Source organism: Argiope bruennichi, chromosome 1 (genome assembly GCF_947563725.1).
Source record: "Argiope bruennichi chromosome 1, qqArgBrue1.1, whole genome shotgun sequence".
Taxonomy (NCBI): Eukaryota; Metazoa; Arthropoda; class Arachnida; order Araneae; family Araneidae; genus Argiope; species Argiope bruennichi.
In genome coordinates, this window is record NC_079151.1 from 132,342,554 (window position 1) to 132,368,930 (window position 26,377).

A 26,377-nucleotide genomic window follows, 5' to 3' on the forward strand; every position below is an offset into this window, starting at 1 on the left:
AATATCTTTTTCTGAATAAAGATTCAGATTTAAAAAAAAATCTTTAAAATTTGTTTCATTTCTTAAGGCAAGAAGATTTTTTAGAATTTACTGCAAACTTGAATATATTTTTCCCAAAACTTAACTTGATCATAAAATGTTACTTATGTAAACTAATTTCCATAGAATGAAACATAATAATTCACACTGCCTAAGTATATCTCTAACAATATTTTAATATATAATCGATTCCTTCCTTTGTAAACCATATTTTCAAGTTAAAATTCATATACCATATATAGCATTTCTATTTGAAAAAGGTAGTAAACTAGAAATTGAATAATTATTTAATTGGGATATATAACAGATAACTAATCCAAGTTCCTGCTTCAATTTTAGAATTATAAATAGTAATGATATTTAGAATTTTAAAATATATCCTATTGAAGAAATCTATAATTTACAAAAACCAGCAAGTTAAAAATATGTATCAAATCAAATATATATGTTCTGAATAAAAGATGTTACAAAAAAGTATATATATTTTCAGTACAATTTTTATAAATTTTTCTAAAGCTACAAGAATTAAAGATAAGTTATTTTGTAATTAAAAATGTCAGGTATTCATTGCTGAATTTAAAATAAGGTTAGAATTTCTACTGCATATGTACAGCACTCAAAATCATGCATTTGGGAATAAATTGATATAAAAAGAATAGATTTTAAAAGTTACATCAACAGTCTGTAAATACTGAATTTTTCAGAATTTCATTTGTAGATTTTGTACATTAACATGAGAAAAAATCACAATAGTCACCTACAGAAGATAAATGCTGCAATTGCTAGATTAGTTTAAATATGTTATCTATATCATGATCTGCCAAGTGCCTTGATATTAGCAGTTAAATATTTTTATGCACACCTAAAAGCTGCATTATAGTCATAAAAAATACAACCTACCCCAAGATTTCTCCTAAGCTTCTAATTATCTATTGCTCACAAATTGCATTCAAACAAAAAGCAATTTAAAATTTGGAAACGGATCATACATCACTGTCGTCTGCAAAAGCATTAGCATCATTTATCTATTAGCATGACCCTCGGGGGGGGGGGGCACCTCGAAATGAGGATGAGATGCTTCCGGCATGGTGGTTGGATCTCGCCACCCTGGAGGGTACACTAATAGGTGGGGGATCTGGCTCCTCCCATCGATGACGGGACGTACTTCCTTCGGGGAGGGTTGTACCGTGGCCGGTGACGGCCCTTAGGACTCAACCACAGTTCCCGTCAATTGCTGTTGCGGCGGTCCGGTCATTCAGTTTTATGGTTTAAATCCGTGTGCCTTAGGGCGGGTCGGAGAGTTAGATGGTTATCTATTAGCATATTCATCTAAATTTACGAATTGTACCCTATTCAAAGTAATTATAGATAATTCACTTTCAAGACTTTAAAGAATATATATTGTCTGAAAATCATAATAAAATTTTAACAATTAATAACTAAGTCAATAGAGTAAATAGACATTTTTGATCAAATATTATACCTTTTATATAATTTAGCTAAAAAAATGGGATTTTTTTCTAGGTCTATTGGAGACGTATTTTATTCCATTTGTACTTATTTCAAACATCAATAATGCAAGATTTTATACCCGTTTAAATTATTCCATTTCATTTCCAGTACTTGAATCTTTTGTAAAAATACACCCGTTTGTGTATCAAGAAATTCTTTCTGCCCCTGAACCCCGAGTGTGCATATAAATGAAAAATTTAATGCTTCACTGAAATATACAAAAAAATTTGGCCGAATTTTTAAAATAATCATTTTGATAATTTGAATTTTTTTTTTTTTTTTTATCTTGGAATGAAATTCAGATCACAATAATGAATACAATTTAGGTATTTTCTGTTTACCTGTACATTTAATCAAAACAAGACATTTCTTTTATTAATATTGTATTATATAATTTATTAAGAGATGTACTGCATAAAAAGTGTACTAGCATTTATTAGAGAATAGTAATGATGTTTATTAATATTCTAAACATTTTAGCAGGCCTTTGAAAGAAAAGAACAATCTTAATATCTGCATAACTGTTTTTCAGAATGAAATATAAAGCCACTTGAAAGAAATTTTACTGTTAGAGAATGAATTATATATACATGATAGTGTAGTTTCTTTTATTCAGTGACACTTCAGACGGAATGCATTAAACCCAATGCTTACAACACTGCATATCTGAATTCGAGTCTAAATCAGCTACAGGAAAACATGAAGTGTTTCTTTTACATAACACTTCCTGAAACAGCTCACACCGAGTGGCATAATATTCAGATGTGAAACATGATACAACTCTTATTTTACAATCATCTACAATGTAGCAAGCAGTTTGACTGGCACACTCAAAAAGTAAAAGTAAGCCCATTTTAAAAGAATTTCCATACAATAAGATTTTAAATATATTTATCAGTTTAACTAAATAAATGGACAACTCATATACAAGGGTTCACAATTTTTACAAAATTATAAAGAACAAGGTTTTAACAAAGCAAATATCAACAGCACATTCAATCTAACAAGAGTAAATATATATTTTTTTAAAGTTTTAAGTCCTCCTACCTTGTATAGAACAAATAACTCAAGAAAAATATCAAGTAAATTTAGAAAAATTTAAGTCCTCATAAATTAATTTTCTTACTTTGGTTACAGATGAACAAATGGAGAGTCACCGATACACAGTTTAAAACATAAAAGTAAACAAGGAAAAATAGAGTTACACCCAAAACCAAATAAAAATCTGAACAAGTACTCATGGGAAGATGTTAAGTTTTCAAAGACATTTTTTTTAAGTGCTTTGAAAGTGAGAAGAATAGATCTGTAACAAAACTCACATCAATGGAAAGAAAAATGATCTATTGACAAGATGAAGCATTTGATTTCGATAGAAGTTCATATATTCTATTTGTAATCCATCATTTTCCTGATCCATAGTTTCATATACACATAACAGGTTGTAAACATTTAAATAGTTCTATTTCTTCCAGTGCTGGCCCGGTACCTGCAGGCTTTTTTTTTTTTGACTCCACTAAATAATCAGAAGTTTTCTAGCATCTGTATCCTACATCCCATAACCTTGATAACCGGGCATAGGCGGAGCATATGCTTGATATCCAGCACCAATCATACCTGGTCCAGCAGTCAGCATAAGCTGGGGTTCAGGAGCTGAAAGAAAGAAATAATTTATGCCAAAACACTAAAAAAGAATTTTCAAAAGCTTTAATTAACAAATATACAGAATATGCCGAAGTCAATTCAACATATTAAAGAAATGCCTAATTTCATCCCAAAAAGCACCTTCCAAGATATCCAGAAGGTTCTATTCTAAAACATTTAGAATAAAATAAAATAAAGCTTTAATAACTTTTTTTTTTTTTTTAAATGTTTACACTCACCATACACAATGGGCTTAGCTTCATTCTGAGCCGATTCTTCCAATCGTTGAGTTTCTAATTCTTCTAATTTGTCTACCTGCAAAAATAAATAGAAAAATATTCCATTTATTTTTGTCTATAAAAGCATTCAAAGCTTATTACATCCAAATGCAAGAAGTGTTTTTAATTTAGGGTCTGAACAGAAATATAAAAACAGTAACTTAAAGCTACTCAAGATACGACAAGACAAATGAGGCAGAATCGGATGCTTAGATAAAAAAAAAATTCAGGTGAATTTAAAAATTAACTGTTCAAAATAAATATCAATTACAACAACTGAGAATATTTTAACATAAATATGGTTCGTTATTTTTAATTGTTATTTCTGACCATTTCAAAATAAAAAATATTTGAAATTGCAATAAAATGGATTTACCTTAGTTATATATTCCCTCATAACTTGTATGAGATATGGCATTGCAAAATCTGTAATATTATGTCGCCATGACAACTCGAGGATAACATCAGGATGCAGAAGGTCATAGCATTGGAATAGGCAAGCTGAAAAACATTCAAAATTTTTCTCTTCCAAGAACCAGGCTAACAATTCTTCAGCAACTTCAGCCATTTTTGATTCAGCAGCGTACTCCATGGCATCCTTAAACAAATTGTATTTTTTTTTTTTTTAAGAGTTACCATCAAGCAATGAATTTAAATAATTTTAGTATTAAAGTAAGATGTATTAGATACATATAATATGTAGAAGCATAGTTAAAATGGATTCATTGAAGTCCAACTTAAAACATACTTTGAACAATCTGTCTTTCTTGCACAGTTCAACAGACTGCTTCCATCGGTTGTTTCCTTTGTAAAGATAAGCAGCAATGCGCCGGAATTCAATCAATTCGTGTTTCTCCAGTTGCTGTGCTAGAGCAATGTTGTCAAAATTATCAAATGCATCGATGGATGCTTTAAGTCCTTGGAAGTCCTCTTCTTCAATTAACAAACCATTCAAAGCTTCATTGATTGCCTTGTTATTTAAGCTTTGTACCGACCTGAGGTAAGGCTTAACAAGAGGAAGATGGTCCTTCTAAATAAAGAAAATCAAAAGTTAATAGCATAAAACTTTAAACCACAGATGCTTTAAATATTTAATAGCAAAGAAAGTTAAATTAATCATGTATGTAATGTTTAAAAATGAAAAAATATAATTATATATGAAAAAGTATTATCTTAATATATAGCAACCTAAATGAATGATTTGAATCAAGGCAAAGTACCTCATAAATCGATTATTATTCAGCAATTTTTTTTTTCTGTGCGCATGTGTGAAATCATGTATTTTTGGAGAATATTTAAATACAAATCACATATTCATATTTTTCAATCTTGCCACATTTCGCATAATTTTGAGATACTACTAGATTATCAACCTATGGCAACAATGCAAATACCACAAAAATTTACAAGATGGAGTTATATGACATTGTCCACATGAGAGCAGATACCAAAAAAGGCATTAATTGTTATAAAAAAATGGGTTTTCTGTATAAAATAGTGTTCTTTTTTCAGGAAAAAAACCCCCTTCAAACTTAAAAGAAAATCTAAATATAAAGTTTGATCCAAATTATCGGAGCTGTTTCCGAGATACATAAAATAAATTATATATATATATATATATATATATATATATATATATATATATATATATATATATATATATATATATATAGCTTTATATGAACAATTCTTGTATAATATTTAAAAGATTTTAAAATTTAAACTATATTATTTAAAAGCAAGATACTTAAAAAATATATCTACTAAATTACTGAAATAAAATTAACCTTTTTAAAGAAGTTAACAGCACGAGTATGATCCATGCGAGGTGATAAAACCAATAAGAGATCATTAAGCAACATTGGCTTGTAATCCAAATAAAACTGGATAGCTTTATAGTATAATTCTATGTTTGCAACTTTTGTGATGATTTCTTTGAAGTGACCCTCTCGCCATGCTTCAGTAGGATGACTCATCATGGTCACAACAGCATTGTCATATTCTTCATATTTATCGTAAAGGAAAACAAGTTCTGCCCACAGGTGAGCCTGCTCAGCAGCTCTAAGAACCTGTAAAATTCAAGAAAGAAAAAAATATTCATCTTGAATCTGTCATGGATAAGCATGCATGAAATTATAAAATCTGAAGACGAAAAACTTTCAGCATTTACCTTTGGAATGTTTACACGAGACCAGAAGAGCTCAAGATGCTCCTTCATTTTTGATGGTTTGTATTTAGAATAAAGAATGCCCAGTTCTGTGAACATACCCATGTGGGCTCGCTCCAAACCTATAATCACTCACATGGTTATTTTAAATAAAATAAGCTAGTTATTTCATTAAACTTCAAATCAAAACCCTGAATAGTTATTAGTAAATTTAAAGTTTAAAAAATTGAAACATTTCAAATCAAACAATAAAATCCTAAAATTGCATTCAAATGTTTAGAATATACCTTATAAAACTGTAAAATAAATTTTACCTAAAGCTGCTTCAAGGAGGCTTATAAGCTCTTCAAAATAACCTCTATCTTGATAGTAATTGATTAAGTCCTCAAGTTCATCGGCATGCACAACAATATGAAGGCCACACATTTGGGCTAATCTGAATTCTTCATTATCCACACAAGCAAAACATACCTAGAAAAATGTTGAATATATATATCAACACTTAATACAACATTTTCTTTCACAATTTTATAAATTTTAAAATCATAACTATTATTAATTATAAGGATATTTTGCTGCAAAACATATTTTGAAATAAACAATTTTATGCTGATAAAAATTTAACAATCAAAGATGATATCCTTCCATAAGAAAGAAGAATTTGAAATTTCACGTATATTTTCAGTGAACTAATATTTCTGATTTTAAATCATATCTGGTTAGAGAAATGTAAATTTTTGACTATTTATTTTTGAAACATGATTTTTTTGTAACTTTGAAAATCATATTATATAGAAATCAAAACTAGAAATAACATTTTAAAGTGAACCAATTCTTAAATTCACAAACTCTCCAATAACATTTGATTCTCGAATCACTTAAGTAATTAATTCTTGGCAGTCATAATTTATTGAATAGAAGGGCTTATTTTAATGCTTCTAAAAACAAAAATCAATCTTTTAAGGTCAGGTTAATTTTTTGAAGAAAAACTTTTTTCAAATCAAAAAAGATTGAAATTTTGCACTAGTAAACATTTTAACCTTAGGAGCCATTTAAACAAAGAATTTAGAATATTTGATTTATAGGTTGTCAAAACAAGAATATTTTAGGTCAATTTCAAATGAGAAAATAACATTCTTTATGGCAATGAATGTCATTTCATTCTAATAAAAATTCTAGAACTAAATAGAACTAATCAAAATACTCTTGCATATGTATTATAATATCTGGCTGTTGAATTATAATGCATTTTTAGATAAAAATGCAAAGTATTTTACTCGTATTTCATAACTAAACAGAAAAACTATTCTCATTGATCAGATTTAAAATTGGCTTTGCTTTAAAACGTTCATATTAAGTTCCAGCATTAATTCCTTGCTTGAACCAGGTACTACAGGATTATTTACTATAGCAGTTCATTCCAAAACCGAATTTTTATATCAAAGACAAATCTTATTTAATATATCCCAAAGGAGATTTCATGGAGTTTGCTTTGCAAATCAAAATTTAATTATTTATTTTGGAAAACTAGCAATTTTCCAAGATTGCTATTTGATGCCGAGTTCTTTATATGCGATTTAGACTAAAGGAATTAACTCGGATCTTGGTAGCATAAGGATCAGTACCAAACTCCTTCAAACAACCGTCATTCAAGGTTAACAATTAGGGATTTACTGAAGACTTTACTTTCATCTGCTTGCCAAAAGGCAACTAAATCTAGAAACTAGATATTTACAACTATTCAGGAAACAAGTTGACATAATTTGAAATTCACAAACTTACTTCTTTCCATGTTCGGGTTGAATTAGCTTTACGTGCACTATCAACTGCTCCTTGAAATTCTTTCAAATGAACTAAAGTAATTGCCAAGCGAGCAAAATTTGAGACATTATTGTACAGAAGTTTAGCAGGTTCATAGAGTCCGTCATCAAAGCAACGATCACCAATCTATGGAGGGAAAAAATTCAAATATGAGCACTACCACTATTTAAATACAAACATCTAATAAAATACATTAAATATTGTTTTAATATCCTACCTTCTGTATATCAGCATGATTAGGACCAGATATAAATTCCTCCAAGTCAGCTAATCGATTCGTCTTAGCATAGGCATAAATCAGTTCAGATTCGACGTATGATTCGCGGGCCTTTTTACGGGCCATTTGCAAATAACGCACCAAATCTTCCCAACTTCCTAAAATTTAGATGAAATTTTATTTTTTATATTAGCATATTAAGTATAAATAAAATAGTGTTTAAACATATATTTCAAAATTTCTACACAACCAAGAAATAATCAAAATATTCTGCGTCAAATACAGTTGCACTAAAGATACAGAAAAACTTCTTAAAATTAATAGCAAATGCAATTAAATTGTTCTGTGGAGAAAAATCTCCAATACATGGTCTAAGAGCTCAAAGTTTTAACTTTCAAGAGTAGTGTACCAACTTGGAATATTTTACAACTACTAACTTGTAAACAGGTATTATTAGATATTACAAGTATTCATTTTTATAACTTAAAAAACCTGGCATTATCAGTGACCTAAAAATACTATTCAACATTACAGTACAACCAACAAAATAGTAATTATACAAAAGTATAATTATTCACTAGATATTTGAACAAAAATTTACCTGTTTTGTGAGCAGTTTGAACAACATCCATGTAAGATGATGGATCTCCTGCTTTGATGTATGAATCGATAGCTTCTTTTACCATTCCTTGTTGGAGCTGAGCTTGTGCAAGCAAACTCCATACAGCAGGCTCATTGCATCTTTCAGCAAATTCATAAGCTCTGTCCAAGTTCTTAATATGCTCAATTAACACCTAAAAATTATAAGCAATATTTTAATATTTTATTGGGGTTAATGTCTTAAAATATTAATTAAATCCGTCTTGCCTTAATTCTGCTTAAAAATTTCATTTTTATCTTCAATGAGGTACCTTAGTTAATAAATTACATTTAAAACAATTCAAATATAGGCAGTTTATATACAATCTAGTTTAAAACGAAACTAGTATTGAATTACAATACCATTACTTGCTTGGAAGTTCGGAGAGGGGTGTGCCAGCTCTGGTGTCATCCTTATCCGTCTGTGGTTCAAAATCACGAGGTCCATTCCAAAATGCCCCTAGTGTTGCTTTAAGATGGAACATTAATATAACTAAAAACATTACTTGCTACTTTTTTTTTTTTTTTTTACACCTTGGAACTGGTCTTTCATTGATATTAAAATCCTATTTTGAAGCAACATTAGTGCTCATTTCAGATGAACCTTGCAATTTTGAACCATAGTCAAATGGCAAGAACAACATTCCATCTAGTGTCCCCTCTACGAACTTCCACATTACAGCAGCAAAAAGATATTAGACCTAACATTTAATTAAATCAGGCATGCTTACAAAGTGGTTCTTGTACAGAATCAAGTTTCAAACTTTCATTCTTTTGAACCTGGAGACTAGAATCGTAATGAAGAGAAGCATATAACAGAAAATTATTTGATACATTGAAAGCAAAAAGGAAATAAGAGGAGACCAATGAAAAAAAATAACTGGTATCTATATGCAGAATAGATTATTTTATATTTGTTTTAAATCATGTACCTGAATAGCTGATGTGTTGACATCAAACTTTTTAAAGATGGCAAATGCTTCTTCAAACAACTGATTGCTAATTGCAATATTTGCTATATCTGGTGCATCATAGTTATCCAGACGATTGATGTATTCCATTACTCTGGTACGGTCAGCCTTGATTGCTGTCAAGATCAGTAGATTTTGTAGATTTCTGAAAGAAAATAAGGTTTAATATTCAAAAATACTTTGAAAGAATATAAAAAAATCAATTAGATGATGAATAATAAATAACTTGCCTATGGTCACTGAAAACTGAACTATCCAATACAATTTTCTCCAGCAATTCAATTAGTTCATTCGGTAAATCTGCAGTCATGAATGCTTTTACTGTTACTGAAATGTCTTCAGGATCTTGAGTTTCCGAAAGAGCAGTTTGCACTACTTGATCAATCAGAGGTCTTCTGTACTGATTATTTTCATTTAACACTTCTGCCCACAGCTCTTGATCACGTCTTTTCACTAAATAACGGGCTTCACTTTTGAAGAGAGAATTCTCATTGCAGACTTTAATCAGTTCTCTATCGCACTGACCTCGCTCATAAGCTATACAAGCCAGATGAGGATCCCTTTTTTCGCAATATTTACCAACAACCCTGCTATCATAAAACTGGTTCTCCCTGAAATGACAAGAGATACATTAAAATTCACTACTGAATGTACTAGTTAATGCTAGTATAATTGTTTAACAAGTCCCAGGATACAAAAAAAGAGAAACTAAAACACTTTGATGATAATGTCTATTACTGAATCTAAACAATTTATTATTTTTTATTGTAATGATTTTTAAATACGATTTTTATAACACTGAAAGATGCATATTTCTTCATTAAGAAAAGAAAAAAAAATTGGATGAAAAAAAAAGAAAGAAAAAAATTAAGTGAAGATTAGTATTAAAACATGAATTATATTAGTAATTAATACACAAATCAATTAAAGTACATTCTTGAGTATCCAGTTCACGTCTATCCAGCATTAGTATCTGGCCTAGTTTTCTTTTTATCATAATTAAATGATGAAGGCAAGGCATCTATTAGACTTTTTCAAAACCTAAAAACTAAGTTTTGACTCTAAAATTAGGGTTACCTTTTCATATCTGTGTAATCATTTATCAGTGAAAAAAAAATCAATCGAGTCAGTTTTCTTAAGAATAAGGCCTAAGATTTATGTTAATGTTTTGTTTATATTTCCTGCATTTAAGATGGACATAACAAAATTTATGTTAAAATGTGAACAGTTTAACTTTATCTCTAATAAATTTTTGAAACATACGCTACAATATATAAACTACCAGTACAGTGTCTTGTATTTTAACTCGACACATTATTGGCAACTGCTTCCATAAATCAGTGAGCTGTATTCACTTTGAGATAAATGGAGGGCTTAGTAATCAATAAGCGAGAAAATATGTTACAGTGAGCTTTGGTATAAAACTGTCTTCTGGTATTAGTGGGCAAAGAAATGAATTCTTAGAACTCCGGCCTATCTGGCTTTTTTGCTATCTGGCCTGCCCTTCTACCACATTAGGCCAGAAACTCTGGAGTGTACTATATTAATCATTAAAATTCTAATGGCAGTTCCAATTGAACTATGCATCATTTTTCAGATAAACAATTTCTCTAAAACAATTTATTATAAACAGAAACAGAAGTTTAATTTCTTTCAATATAATTTATACATTCAGTAAGAAGAACTGAATGTACGTACTTTAAGAATCTCTCAGGATTATTATTGGAGTCAATGTAGATCTTAGCAAGAGCATTATGAGTGGCAGGCTCATTGCAGCCTTCGTGAACCCTCGTCTCCAGCCAAGGCAGCAAAAGCTTCAATCTATTCCTTTTCTCGACCTCTTCAACCAGTTCATCTGTTGAGAACTGACCTCGTACAACCATTATCAGTGATTTGATAACATCTTCAGAACAGTCAACATCAAGAAGGCCTCCAATGACCACAGGAAGACGAGAGGGGTTAACCTGAAATTAGATTAAGCTTAATATATGATAAAACACATAATGCAAGTTTCAAGATTTTATTACTACGGAAAAAGTAGGACAGTTTAAAAATGTTAATCCATCATCACAAGTATGACATTAATATTTTTATTATTTAAGGAAATTGAGAAAAAGATTTTTACTTCAAAATGATAATCATTTAAAATACAAAATGCAAACCAACCTATATTTTTTAAACAATTAACAAATAAAAGCAAGATAGTTAAAATGTTATAGGCATTCAAGTAAAATTCAAGACGAACTGTTAAGTAACTGTGCAATTGGAAAAAAATTGATGTTTATACATGGATCCTTTAAATTAGTATTAACCCTCTGCATTCGGGTAGTAAACTCACTATTCAAGACAAAAAAATTTTTAAAAAAATGCACTATCATTAAAAGTGCCTATAAAGTTGCAAGAAGATGTAGACTATTTTTTCGAGGAAATTCAACTTAAAACAAATATATATATATTTTATTTTTCAGAGCACTAAACAAAAGTATTAGGAAGAATAACCATGCATCAAATTACTTTTCCCGAGAGCAAAATGTTAAATTCCATAATATTAAATCCTTAAATTCACCCATTTTACTTATTTCATTTATTGAAGGAAAACCTAGGCTAAAGACATTTATTACTCTTGTATTAACAGAAAAAAAAAGGAGAGGGGACATTAGTTTGAATGATGACCAAGATCACTTGTTTTGTGACTGCAATTTACAATTTATTTCTACTCCATTGCAGCTTTTAATTTGAATTATTAATCTAAACAAATTACATTTAATTCAATTTTTTTGAAAAACAGCTTTAATATCCAAGCTTTTATACATTGTTTTATTTTGCCTTCCAATGCATTCTATATTTAAAAACACATTACATGCAATATTTGTCATAGAACAGAATACAAGACAGCTAAATGGCTGTTCCGAATAACAAATACTGAATAAAAGAATGACTAACAAAGTAATCAAAAAGCTTACCTTTTGAACATAAATTTCTATGTATTTCTGCAAGTTATTGCGGTACAAATATAGTACAAGATCATGTACAAAATCGAATCTGTCGCACACAATTATGAGGGGAAGCTGGTCAGTAAGTTTTGCTTCCTTCAAGAAATTCTTTACTCTTTCAGGATTGTAACAGTTGCTTTCACGACATATACGCTCCACTTCTTTTATTTGACCAGTTTTACAGGCAGACTAAAAAAGGAAGACGAGTTTTAGTTGAAAATAAGAAAATTTTTACTAATAAGTTTATAAAGAAACTGTATCTTACTTGAATATATTTGAAGTGCACTTCAGGGTCTTGGCTAAAATTCACAATAGAACCCAAGAAATAAAATAAACCTAGGGAAAAGAAAAAATGATAAAAACATGAAAATATTAAGAAAAAATAAATTTAAATTCATTTTATATAAAAAGGTTTGACATCATTTATTCTAAACCTTGCTGTATGTTATCAATTCCTAATTTCTCAGTATAAAAAAGAACCTATTATAACTATCTAGGTAGTGCTAATTAGAATGCATTTTAAATTATACTTTTTAATGTAAAATTTTACTTGCACTGTATATCATGCATCATATGCATTAGTGATTGAAACCAAAAATTAAATCTAGAAAATTTCAGTATGAATTGACTGCATGCCAGGGATTCATCTTCAGAAAAAAGTCAAAGATTAATGGTTTTTTTTTTTTTTTTGCTAATTTTCCATCAAAAATACGAGGTTAATAAACAAGTACCAACATTTCTAAAGTAAGCAACAATTGAATAGTAGCACAAATTCTTACATTAGGTTTCATAATTTAGAAGTCTTAATATTATAATTAAGATGAAATTGTCCAACAATTCACAATAGGACAAGTATTATAGTTTCCCTAGAATACGATTGGATGAGAAACAATGGGAATCTTAAATTGATAATGATTTAAGTCAATTCTAAATTTTACTTCTGCAAACTAGACATTTTTCATTTTATATATACTTGTGCATTGCCTCCTGTAATTTATGTCCTGTTAAAATTCCTTTTTTACTATCAGTTATTCTAATCATGTACAAATTTCTTTTCTATATGGGATGTAATGTAGCAGGCCTGTATGCAGTGCACCCTGGTTAACACTAGATCTGCTACGATTTTGCCTCCTTCCTTGTATCGGACATTTGGAAGGCTAGAGATTTAATGGCATCATAGCCAATCTTTTAGGTATTTGAAATAAATCTTTTCTATACTAGCTAACCTTGGGTTCCATTTTTTTTATAGTTTGAGAAATAATTGTATTTAATAAATCTCGGGACAGAATTATAAAAATACAGAAAAGTGAAATTACCTTCATAACTTTTAAATGATTCGAATAAATCTATAAGAGCTGTGGTTGTAAGTTGTTCATGGTACTTTGTAGCAACTTGAACACATATTTGTAGATTTTGACGAATGTTATGACTAAGCATAGCTTTCAAGCATTCTATTGAGTCTTCTACAGATAAAGAGCCAAAGTAATTGACCAGCCACTGAAATAGAAATAAGTATTAAATAAATACAAGTCAAATAAAATAACCAACCTATAAATTATTTTATGTACATATTTTTTTAAAAAATCTTACTTGTTACTTAGAGATGAATATTAAATGGTAAAAGTTATATTAATTTTAAAAACAAATTGTTATTTATATAAACTTAAAACTATTAAGATGGCAAGTTGCTGCTCTATACAAAAGAAAACCAAAACATTATAATCATTCTTTTTCTTATTCTGCTTATTGATAAGATTTATATATCTTTTAACAGACTTTAAATATGCTGGTCATGTAAATTTTACATTTTTCCTTCCCTAATCCCATACAGCATTATTGTTATTTTTTTTTTTTTTCCTCATCTACACAGCAGTATATTTAATATTTACAAATTTATTTTTTACAATTATAATTTTATATATCTTTTTAATATCACAAATGTTAATTAATTTTTTTTTTAATATCACAAATGTTAATTTCTGATAGAGCTACAAAATAGAAGCAACTAACTTAGCATACTTTTTCATTATACCAGTTTGAAATGCATTATATAAAAATATTTAACAACATCAATACACAGCAGAAGGATTTAGATTATCAAATTCAATTACTACAAATTTTTATATAAAAGAAGCTTAAATTTTCAAATCAGTTTTATTTTCACTACTTATGACACATTAAGACAAATACCAATTATAACGTACCATTTTTTTTTTTTTAACAAAAAACACTAAATATTTTGGTCAGCATATTTAGGTGTAACAAAATCATTTAACAGTAAAAACATGATGTAACATATAAAGTTAAAGCTGGGAGCACGAGTAGAATTTAAAATTGAATTATAATTTTACAATATATAAAACCCAATCCTTAACAATAAAAAAGTTACAGAATGATACATTTTTAATTTAAAAAATCAGAACTATCTCTTACAATCAAAATTTTTTTTAAAAAAAATTATAAAAATTTAAAATATAAGGAAACAATCTTGTAAAATTTCATATTAATCTTAATCTACAATAGAATTATCAAGGAGTTTTAAAAAATAATGCCAGATTTTTTTTTTTTAGAAGTTAGAGATCAAAATTTATCAGTTAAATATTGAAGTATGTTAAATATCATTCTTTGATAGCCACAAGAACAAGTTCCAATACTCTAAATTGGAAAAATAAAAAAAATTTCAAAAATCGTAAATAACAAGGAAAATATAAAATTTGAAATAAAACTTACTTCAGAATTCAGCAGGTGAGTATGTACAATGGCTCTTTTTATGTCATACAAATCGGTATAATGTTCCAGTGCCTAAAATAAAAATTCAAATAATAATGTGAAGGAATTTTTTTTTAAGAATAATTTTACTCGATGTAAAATATAAGCTATAACATACCCTCTGAAGAAGGCCAGCTTTTTCACACAACTGTGCAACATGAGCTCTGTCATAATGCGTAAACATTTGGTTGCCTAAGATGGCATCGGCAACCTGAAAACAAAAAGTTTGTTAGAATAAATAGTTACAGTCAATACAAACATTTTTTTATGGTGAAATTGCCTAAGTATAAACAAAGCACGGATTATATATGCCCAATATAATTAAAAGTTCTGCAATTCCATAAAGAAATCAATACAAGAACAGCATCATTAGTTGCATTGCATATTAAAATTTTACTGCCATGATTCACTATTATATAATTACTACATTTTGCTGCCATGCACTTTACTTCAAGGAACTAAACTTTTACAATGCAAAACATCAGATTTTATTAAAAATATGGAAGTAAAAAATTTCCAAGATTAAAATTCTAGTGACTTTATAATATCGAAGAAGACTTCTTTAATGCTAATTTCCTTCCCATGATATTTATCACAAATTGAATTTATGTTGGAAAATAGAAGTTCCGATTTCACCTGAAGGAAAAATCCACACACTTATACTAGCTTTGTCATTTTCAATCAAAAGCTACGGTTTATTTCAAACTCTTGATAAGAGTGATATGCTTATGTATTAATTATTCTGCACCTCTAACTTTCTCCTAATATGGCAGCATTTCAATCTTTTACACTAGATCAATCTTTGTGAAGAAACGCTGTATTTATTTTGAGTAATTCATAACCAATTTCATTTTTTAGTTTTCCCAAAAGCAAACATTGTAGTGCATTTAAACAGATGTTCTTGGAACTTTGAGACGAAGTTTACATAAAACTTAATATTAAACACTGAATATAATATCTATTCTGACCATATCCAGTTTTTATACATCTGTTCATAAAACATATAGGCCGGGATAGCCTGGTTGGTAGAGCGTCGGATTCGCGTACCTTAGGTTCCAAGTTCAAACCCCGCCGGCCGAAGATTCCTCGCGTGCTTGGTGGCTGACGCGCGTTAAATCTGTCGTGGTCACAAAGTCCTCCATGTCGAGAGTAATACCACTGGGGCTACTGGATCAGGGGTGATCGTTCTCCGATTCAGGTCTAAATTACGATTTGTGGTTGAGTGAATGAAATGCGTGAATCCCGTAAATCCGCCCCGTAAAAAGGGTTGCGACGTGAGTGTAGCTAAATCGTTCTCTTGCCCCTAGATGGCGCTACTATAGAAACAAGAGGCGCTCCCCCCCAGGCTTAAATCCGCTGTCTTCGAACAGCGGGCTTGCCTATGGCAAGTGCCATAAGAAACAACAACATAAAACATATATAAAAAGATTAATATATGTTGCAGCTTCTTCAAGTGTTCCATTAAATATTTTATTTCTTGGCATTTATTAACATTCATTCTTCCTTCTGTGCTTTTTTTTAGAGGCTTCACTAATATTAATAAGATAATAGATCTGCAATCGGTATTTAATCTAATCAGGTCAGTACAATTCTTTAAGACTTAAAAGTTTCATTTTAATTCATATAAATCGTTCTTTGCATTTTACTGTATAAACAGGAAATCTTAGTTTTCTTAAAAAAACAAAAGATAAACAAATACTCTACTTAATATAATAAAAAATGCTTATTAATCAGGAGTTAACTAAATTTGACAAATTAATATAAAATGGACACCAAAAACAGACTGCAATTAGCCTACAATTTATTACTTAGGATAAATATTTTGTGAATTCTAAAAAATGAAATATTTCATAAGCTTATAAAAAGTTTAAATTTAAGAATTTTTCCCAAGAAATTGAAAGAAAATGATAGACAATTTTATGAACATAATGATAAATCAAAATTAGTTCTATATAGAAATACATACCTGAGGAGCAGTTACAAGATTCATTTCCAGAAGTCTAGTTTGTAGACTACCTTCAGATGGTCTGTTATTTTTCAAAGCATCCAACAAGAATGCGGTACACTGCTGAACTAGATTTTGCTCCATAAAGATATCTACAATCTGAAGAAACAGAATTTTAGCAGTAATACTTTTGTTAATTACAGCAAATATTCAAACAAAAATATTCTATATACCTGGTTTATATCTGCCAAAGGTTCATCATCTTGTACCAACATCTGAGCAAAAGATGCTCCTTGGTCTGGGTTGATTCGCATCACTTGTCGGAGCAAACCGACGTAATCGGGTGTAAAACCAACTTTCTTTGCATACAGAACAATCTTTTGGAACTGGCCCGTCTCGGCAAAACATTGAATAACCTAAAAAGGAAAATTTTAGTCTTTAACCTTTTTTTCAATGTTGAATTAAAGTCAAGAAAACTACTAAATAGCTAAATATAAGAAACTACAATATGAAAAGAGAAATTTTATTACTGTTTAAATGCATACCTTATTTGGCACATTAGCACGCAAATACACTGACAAGGCTAGAGTTGGATCCACTTGCTTAACCAGATCTCCTAGTTCTTCACTGCATTCCAACTAAAATAAGACAGTTAATTTATTAGAGTGAAAAAAATTATATATAAGAATTTTTTACCTTATTAATTTTAAGCATTCTTGGGTGTAATTTAGAAGGCCTCCACATGTGCACCCTGGTTAACATTAAATCTGCTACGACTTTGCCTCCTTCCTTGTGTCGGACATATTGGAAGGCATCTGACCTAGTCAAATGGCATCATAGCCAATCTTCTGGGTATTTGTAATAAATTTTAAACATTCTAAAATATTAACTTTTAAAAAATCAGAAACGAGAGGATACAAAAAAAAGTTTGACCTTTTACATTTTTTAAAATAATTTCATATGCAAAACTAAATGAAAAGTGTTCTCGTATGCTAAATAGGGGGGGGGGGAGGATACAGATAAAAATAATAAATGCCACAAACTAAAATACATAGAAAAGAACTATTCTGTGCATCTTGAATTACAATAATGATTTTTTTATTTTTTTACATCCTTTAAAAGTGTATACTTAACTACTATTTGTATATATTTAACATATTTACATTACATATATATACACTGTAATGTTTTCGAATAGGAAAATTCGCTAATGCTTCTTAATAGTACTTATGATGTACAAGAAAATTTTAATACCTTATCATCTTTCAACCACTTTTCCAAAAGTTGCTTCCGACCTTGCTGTAAAACTGGGCGACAGAGTTCCAATGATTCAAATTTATTTAATTGTCCTTGATCAAGTAATATACCAAAATACTGCAGAAGAGGTGCTGTTTGCCCAGCTTGAGTAGGAACTTGTTGGAATCTTTGAATGGTTTGAGGGGTTCGTAAAATACCCTAAAAGAAAAATCCATTTTACGATTTGTAATTTGTTTCATTTTGAGATAGTTTTTAATACCAAATCAGATTATTTGAGTAATTATGGTAAAGAGAAAAAGAACTACACATATACAAAAAATATTCTATATACGCAACACATTAAAATAAAAAAAAATAATATATTAAGAAATGCATCTTAAATCTATCATTTTAATTGACCATAAGCTACTAATTAATGTCCAGAATACACTTATCACTTTAAAATAGTGTTTAATAAAAACTGAATTTTTTTTTTTTTTAATTATGAATTTAGTCTTTATTTGTAAAAACTGAATTTGCAGCATACACGATTTGCAGAAATACGATATGGCTTCAGCTCAGTAAATTGTCAGTTTATATGTTTACTTTAAATTTATATCCAAGGAAATTTGACAAGAAAAGTTTACATAATAACTAAATTTTAGAGTACATAGAATGTCAAAGATACAGTTCACTATTTGAATGGCTAATTTTACCTTTGGAGCATTAGCAGCAACTTTTGCAGCTTCAGCATATTGTCCATTAGTAAATAAAGTATTGAATTTTCTAACGAACAAGTCTTCTGCTCCAGACAAATTATTACGAACTGCCATGCGAAGAGCAAGATCAGGATTCTGCAGCACATTATTTATGTATGGTATAAAATTTTCCTCTTCCACACTTACTGAAAGCACCTAAAATGAATGCCGCAATTAACTACAATAATATTAAATAATAAAATATTATAAATTGATGTCATTAAATAGTAAAATAATTACTTGTCCCTTGCGATTGACTCCAATTATTCCAGCAGTTGCCTCGTGTGGTGCGGTCACAAAGATAGTTTCGCCACTGATTCTGTTCATGTAGATGCAGATAGCACTCTCAATATCATACAAATGAACATAGCCATATTTTGTAATCAAATAAATTATATCGTATTTTGAACTGATCTGAAAATAATTTGGAAAAAAATTCATTACCATAATTTTTTTACTTAAATGTACAGGAAATTCCAGATTTAAATTTACTCCCATACGAAAAAATGCTGAACGAGTACAAGAGAAAATAACTATTTGCTTTGCTAAAATATCAAATTAAATGTACGATTAAAATTTTAGAAATTAAATATTCACAAAAAATATAAATAAAGAAAAATTAATTATAACTTGCAAGCTCTTATATGGAAAAACAGCCGAAAAGTAAATATTTTTTTAAATTATGTAATAGTTAAATTAAGACATAAAAAACAAATATAGTCAAGAATATTTTCCGATTAGCAATAACCAACCTGTACTTGACAATTAAACTTACTTGCATAGCGACAGGAAAATCGTTTTGAGCTTCTGATGGAAAGTATACATCAACAGCCTTTTTTGGGTAAGGTTGATTACCAGCTGGTGGTTGACCGACTTCTATGATGTGAAGCTACAGGTAGAAGATGTTTCATTAATTATTTCAAATAAGTTTATTTTATTATTATTTTTTTTTTTTTCAATAAGCAGAAAAAATCCAAAATTACCTTTCCACCTTGGGCCGTCCTGACAGCAAAGCAAAACAAGGTCGATGGTTCAGGATTCCCTTCTAATTTAAACTGCGCAAAAGCCGCTGCATGTCCTTCAATTGGCTGACTAACTCGACGTTCAACAGAATATAACTGCATGGCACCCACCACTCTGTTTTGCTATAGGAGGAAAAAAAGGTTGTAGCATAAAATTTAAAAATTAGTCAAAAACCTATTAAATATAACATTTAATAAGATAGCCAATCAAATAAGGTGAAAATAATCTTCAATTCCCAAAATCAAAACTTAAAGATATGTAATTTATCCAACATAAAAATAAAGATAATAAAATAGTGCTTAGTAAAAGTTAAGGAATTTTAATCTTATTTTCTTATCTACTTCTAAATAATTCAATTTATTTATCTCGTCTATTTCTCAAAACATCCTAAAGAAACCAAAGCTCTTCAGTTGCCTCACGATTTATATTTTAATACCTCCTTATAATTATTATATACATCACAAATTTATATTTTGGGACATCTACCAAATAAAGAATGATCAAACAGATTCAGAAACATGCAGATAATCATTTCTGAAAGTGCAGATACACTCTGAATAAAACCGTAACTATTCATCACAATCACATACAAACTTAGAAATTCTTAGCATACAATGAATTTAAGAAAACATGAGCTTGATATTTTTAAAGATTTTTCTTTAACATTTGCCATTTATTAATTTTTTTTTATTTCAATTCCTTATTCCAGTAGTCATGCATAACACAAAATAATGATATATCAAATGATGATCAATAATCTATCACAAAACAATGATTATTCACTCCAAGCCAGTTCACACCAAACTTTTACAGCTAGCATAAAATCAAGCCATCATTGAAACTCATCACATTTAACTTAAAAAAGTTAAATATTAATAGCAATTACTTATAGAAACCACAATCAATTTATTATAGCAATTATGTAAGTAAATTTTATTACATCAAATCATTACCATAGCAATGAAATTTTTTTTAAAAGATTTATTCTCGGCTACAGCCAATGCCTGGAAAATATTCTAAAAGATGAAATAATATTAATTATACCTACTTATAAATCTTATAAATGTGGCTATATTCACATTGTTTCGAAGTTTTCATTACACTAACCACAGCATCAAGTTTCCCAAACAATGAATTTAAAGTTAAATTTTAGATACAATTTCTAGTCTTTTTTTACTTCACAGCACAAGATTTATGTAAATATTACTTTCAGTTGAAACTTCCATAATTAAAAAAAATATTAGCTTAAAGATCACATTCTGAATCAACTTTCTATTAATTCAACGACTTCACTTTCATTTCTTTTTGTAAACAATATTTTCATTAAATTAATAGTTTAGGGATTCAAAAGGCATCATCTCTTTATAAATTTCATATAATCATTTTCCCCTCTAAGAGAGGTTTCCTATTCAAATTTGAAAAAGAACTAATTAATCTAATACATATTTAAGTATGCAAATAAAAATAAAGATAAAATAATTTCCAATTTTGAATACAACATATGCTGAGAACAAGAACTACCAATCTGAAAGTATACATAGAACTTAATAAAAAGAAAAAACAAACTAATATTGATAGGAGCTAGTTTCATATCTTATATTAACTTTATCCAATACTTTACAATTGACAAACATATAAAGATTACACACAATTAAACAGACCTTAACATACATTAAAACTAACCATCTTTCTGGCTGTTTCTTAACCCGTTATCCATACTGAAAGAATTTTGAATAATTTGGCAAGATTATAACAGTTAAATAAAAATTTTAAGTTTATGAATACCAATTTAAATAAGCATTTTTAATTTTCAGGATCTAGAATTGCATACATTACATAAAGAGTAAGGAGGCTTACCTGTGCGGAAATGCCGATTAACAGTAACCATTGCTGCTTATGATCACACCTGTAATTTATGATCTGACAGCCATTTAAGCTAGCATGTCGATCAAACATTTTCTGGGGTTGCGACTCCCCTGAGAGAAGGGGGAAAAAAATGTAATACAAATCAACATGACCTATAGATCACCTATATATTCATTTTTAACTATACTGATTATTAATTACAATATGATATTTTTATATACATCTCCCATTTAAGATAGCAGGATGAAATGATAAAAAAATTTACAACAACATTCATAATTCTCTTACGAAAAATAATATACAAGCTCAAAATAAACATTAAAGTAGCTACATTTCATAACTTTTTGTAAAATAGTGTTAAATTTATACTCGACTATCTTATTTAAAAAAAAAAAAACTTACAATTATTTACAAGCCAATACTTTAAAAATATATTTAAAAGTTTTTGTAGAACTACAGATATTAATTTAAGACAGAAAAAGATTGAGGAAGGGGACACAGTGAAATCAAGAAACAAATCGAGTAAAATTATCATCACGATCCATTATCACTCTACTTCCTCATTTAAAGATAGCCATAGAGGTGAACATATAACTATCTGATTGCATTCCATTACTTAACATTTTTTTTTCTCAATAAGTCAATATTGTATTTCTTAATTTTCCCGTTCATTTCATTAGCCACAGTCAAACTCATTTTGAAAGTAATCTCCCAATTTACATGTTATTATATTTTAAAATTTTAAAACAAAAAGATTAATAAATTTGATCTTTTTATTAACTTTCTTTTAAAAATTTTATAATTATGAATTCAAACTCTGATTTTAACACAACTTTAAAACCAAAATTATTAACTTAAGCATTAAAGGGCAAAATTACTTTTAATATCCATTGGTTCATAAAAACACTTTACAGAATTTATTTCTCTAAAACAGACATTTTTTCCCCTACTGATTATTGTGCAATGTATTTCATATTTAAAAAGACTAGATGGATGATAAGTTTCTTATTCTTACAGAATTTATACTGAATTGTGGGATTACAGGTTTATTTCATTATTAAACAAAATTTTAAATTGCACTTTGTTCATAAATATAAATCAAAGATAAGCTATAAAATTAATTTCGCATTTTACAAAAGTCAAAGATATACCTGCTCTAGAATTATTTAAAATACCCTTATAATTAAAAATAAAATGAAATCTTAAATATTTTCAATATTTAACTATTTCTAACATACTTGCATTCAGACGTAACCTTTCCTACTATGGATGTTAAGGTCATTTGAATGTACATTATCTTACATGTATTGCAATGTTAAACATTTTCAAAATGCACAACACAAAACCAAAGCTTTAGCTTTTCAATAATCCTGAAAGTGCTTAGTCATATTTTCTGTGGTTTATATAATGAAATTATGATCATCACTTTTTTTTTTTACATTTGTATAATGGAGATCAATGGACTTCACAAGCATCACTACCTTTTAGAAAACTTTCAAAGAATAGTATGTTGCTGAAAAAACTTTGGACAATAATAGTTTAAATTATTTTGAAAAAAACAGAAACGGAGAAAGCAATGAAAGTTTATGACATTGAGTAAAGATAGATACAAAAAATATTCTGCCATATCCTGGATAAGCCTTTTCTAATAATTCTGAAATGACTTTGAATACAGAAGTTAATAAATATAACAATAATAAATATATAAATAAACCACATCATAAATATGTACATTTTATAAGCCTATACCCCTAATTAAAACAGCCTCCTGGATTGTCGGCTATTGGTTCCTTAATAAACTATCACAAATTTTATCAATAAATATACAAATAAAGCTTCTACTTAAACTTTGAGATTATTTAAAAACAAAATTATGTAATTTGTTTAAATATTGCATATTCTCTATATTATATATATTTTAAAATTTTATGTAATAAATTATTCATGATTTTCAGTTTTTTTTATTTGACTGTTTTGATAATTTAAATTAAGTTAAAGAATTATAAAAATGTTTTATTTTTTAGCTTTAATATTATATATATATATATATATATAGATAGATAGATAGATAGAAGTGTAATAAATATCCCACCAAAAAAATTGAATAAAGCATATCAAGTTTAATATATAAAATACTTAATTCGGCATATTATGAATTAATGCATAATTTTAAAGAAATGTATATTATATGGACACATGTTAAAAATCCATTACAATGAATTAAATCCATATTGTACAATTTGCCTACCTTCCATACTCCAATGATACACTGCACCCTCGGTGACCAGAGCAATGGTATTAACGTTAATCCACTTCCAAAACACAACATCTTCATTCATGGTATGTGCCTTCATTTTGCTTTTCATTTCAATGTTGAATATTTGTAGTGTACGTGCGGCTAAGAAAATAAAACTCAAGATATTCAACTCATGGTTTTATCAATTTACAGTGTTCAACTCTTTGTAAAATAAATTAATTATTCACTTAAAAATTACATTTTAACATAAAATAAGATTCTCATAAAATATTGCTTCCTAACAAGATAATTTTTTAATGTATAAAACAAAGCTAATCTGATACATTTAAACAAATGATTTTAAACAATTTTAATCCTTTAAATTAAAATATCAAAGAAAAAATACTTAAATTTATAAACAAATTTGGAGATGTATGGTACAATATAAACATTATACATAAGAAATATACTAAAATACAGGCTTGTTTTAATATATGTATTCAAATTTATTCCAAAATTGAATATAAACTTAAAATAAATTTACCATTTCCTTTATTATTAAAAACGAATATAACAGAAATAATTTAAATATTTAAAAAATCTGCTAATATACTTTTCTTCACAACCATTTCACTTAATTTTCAAAAAATATTTAAGAAAAAAATAGTGGAAAAACTCGAGATCAGTTAAGTTAAAGAGCTTTAATAGAATGTTTCCAAATTAAATTCAAAAACAATCTCATTATCAACTGTAAATCATCATTTAAACCTATATACAAAGATTCATTATTTCCTAACTAATTACAATAACAATATAAGAGAAAGTAAAAAGCCTCGTTTCAAACTAAAAATGAATATTTTCCTCTAACAATTTTTAGAATCAAATTTTTTTAAAAAAATTAGCAAACATAAATACAGAAACTGACAGCTTATAGATGCAATACGAATAACTAATTACAGATATTTACATTTCCTAAAAAACAAACACTGGGCATTCTAAAACAATTTCCTACATCTATAATAAAAGAATAAATTTATATGTATACAATATTAAAATAATTAAATCAAATAATCCAATAAACAATTTTATATAAATTTCCAAGTTTATTATGAGGACATTTCAAAAAGCTAGTTAGTTAAAGTTAATTACTTTTCAAAGTTAGAATTTATCAAGAAGGATTAAAAAGTAACGGAATACATTTAACTTACAGAAATCTTAAGTAATTAAATATTCTATTATTAATATTGCATACTCAAATTGATTTTAATAAATTTTAAAAATCAGTTTTTTTTTAGTATAAAAATTTTTAAAATATAAACTTTGACTTGAAATATATCAACAGGTTTCAAGAAACTGTATATTGAATAATTATATATCTTTTTTAGGAATATTAGGATAATTTTTTTAGGAATGAAATTCTCTTGCGATATCTCTAAAATGAAATTTAAATTCTCTAATCATATTAGACAAGAAATATTCGAAGTAAACAAATTCGGGTTTTACATAATAAGGAATGAATTATTTTCCAGGAATATATTTAAGAAATCTTACGAAAGAACGCAAAAAGTTATCTTAAATGATTTAGGAATCCAGCTAATAGTAATTTAACTGACACTTCAACTTTCATTACTGAATGTTTAAAAAATCCACCAGTTAGTAAGAATATGATGCGTTTTTCAAATAAAAGAATGGAATTTCAGATTTAAAGTTACCTTTAATTTGTCAAAGGATTTATTAAAATAAAAAGTTCAGCTTCTGAAATGCTTATAAAATATGACCAAGAAGCCTTTCATCAGATTTAAAAATGTTTAGAAATAATATTTTTGTATATATTTCAATAATTACAATTTTTAAGGTTAGACTTTCAAGAATATATTACTCAATTATACAGAAAAAATTCTAATCAGAAAATTAAAATATTTTCAAAAAAGATCTAATGAAGTTCACAACAGAACTTTAAAAAATTCTAGCAGAGCATTAAAAATAAGAATTTTAAAGAAATAATAATAAGCAAAATTCACTTACTTCCAGAAGATGCTATAGAAAGAAAAAAAAGAAAGAAAGTTTACTTGCATGCATATAGTAAATATGTAAATAAATTTCACGAGTTTTCCATTTAAAATAATTCAGTAATTTAAAGAACAAAGTTTCAAAGAAATTCAATAGAAAGACAATGCAAGGCCATAGGCTTCAAAGTAGAATTAAAATTTTAATTTATTTTTAAAGCAAACAGTAACATTTAATATAAACCATCAAGCACACAAAA

At 28.0% G+C, this 26,377-nt stretch overlaps 1 protein-coding gene across 2 annotated transcripts in view; it reads right to left on the reverse strand.

Annotated features, from left to right (window-relative positions):
• Nucleotides 1-2,142: 2,142 nt before the first annotated feature.
• LOC129965531 (clathrin heavy chain 1-like) overlaps nucleotides 2,143-26,377 on the reverse strand; it is a 32,033-nt gene continuing 7,798 nt past the window's right edge. Inside the window, exons 3-31 of one of the 2 annotated variants that reach the window (XM_056079508.1) lie at nucleotides 26,137-26,148; nucleotides 24,124-24,273; nucleotides 21,867-21,985; nucleotides 19,970-20,131; nucleotides 19,762-19,875; nucleotides 19,227-19,400; nucleotides 18,945-19,142; nucleotides 18,247-18,447; nucleotides 17,538-17,630; nucleotides 17,226-17,408; nucleotides 17,014-17,151; nucleotides 15,166-15,258; nucleotides 15,009-15,080; nucleotides 13,595-13,775; nucleotides 12,544-12,614; nucleotides 12,249-12,467; nucleotides 10,984-11,249; nucleotides 9,516-9,896; nucleotides 9,247-9,430; nucleotides 8,277-8,469; nucleotides 7,676-7,833; nucleotides 7,420-7,584; nucleotides 5,952-6,108; nucleotides 5,641-5,759; nucleotides 5,258-5,539; nucleotides 4,219-4,500; nucleotides 3,847-4,068; nucleotides 3,432-3,507; nucleotides 2,143-3,201 (exon numbers count right to left, since the gene is read on the reverse strand). In XM_056079508.1, the coding sequence (XP_055935483.1) occupies nucleotides 3,098-3,201; nucleotides 3,432-3,507; nucleotides 3,847-4,068; nucleotides 4,219-4,500; nucleotides 5,258-5,539; nucleotides 5,641-5,759; nucleotides 5,952-6,108; nucleotides 7,420-7,584; nucleotides 7,676-7,833; nucleotides 8,277-8,469; nucleotides 9,247-9,430; nucleotides 9,516-9,896; nucleotides 10,984-11,249; nucleotides 12,249-12,467; nucleotides 12,544-12,614; nucleotides 13,595-13,775; nucleotides 15,009-15,080; nucleotides 15,166-15,258; nucleotides 17,014-17,151; nucleotides 17,226-17,408; nucleotides 17,538-17,630; nucleotides 18,247-18,447; nucleotides 18,945-19,142; nucleotides 19,227-19,400; nucleotides 19,762-19,875; nucleotides 19,970-20,131; nucleotides 21,867-21,985; nucleotides 24,124-24,273; nucleotides 26,137-26,148 (4,769 nt within the window). In that variant the 3' untranslated portion in view covers nucleotides 2,143-3,097. The remainder of the gene's footprint in view (nucleotides 3,202-3,431; nucleotides 3,508-3,846; nucleotides 4,069-4,218; nucleotides 4,501-5,257; nucleotides 5,540-5,640; nucleotides 5,760-5,951; nucleotides 6,109-7,419; nucleotides 7,585-7,675; nucleotides 7,834-8,276; nucleotides 8,470-9,246; nucleotides 9,431-9,515; nucleotides 9,897-10,983; nucleotides 11,250-12,248; nucleotides 12,468-12,543; nucleotides 12,615-13,594; nucleotides 13,776-15,008; nucleotides 15,081-15,165; nucleotides 15,259-17,013; nucleotides 17,152-17,225; nucleotides 17,409-17,537; nucleotides 17,631-18,246; nucleotides 18,448-18,944; nucleotides 19,143-19,226; nucleotides 19,401-19,761; nucleotides 19,876-19,969; nucleotides 20,132-21,866; nucleotides 21,986-24,123; nucleotides 24,274-26,136; nucleotides 26,149-26,377) is intronic. The other variant, XM_056079516.1, reaches the window with a different exon arrangement.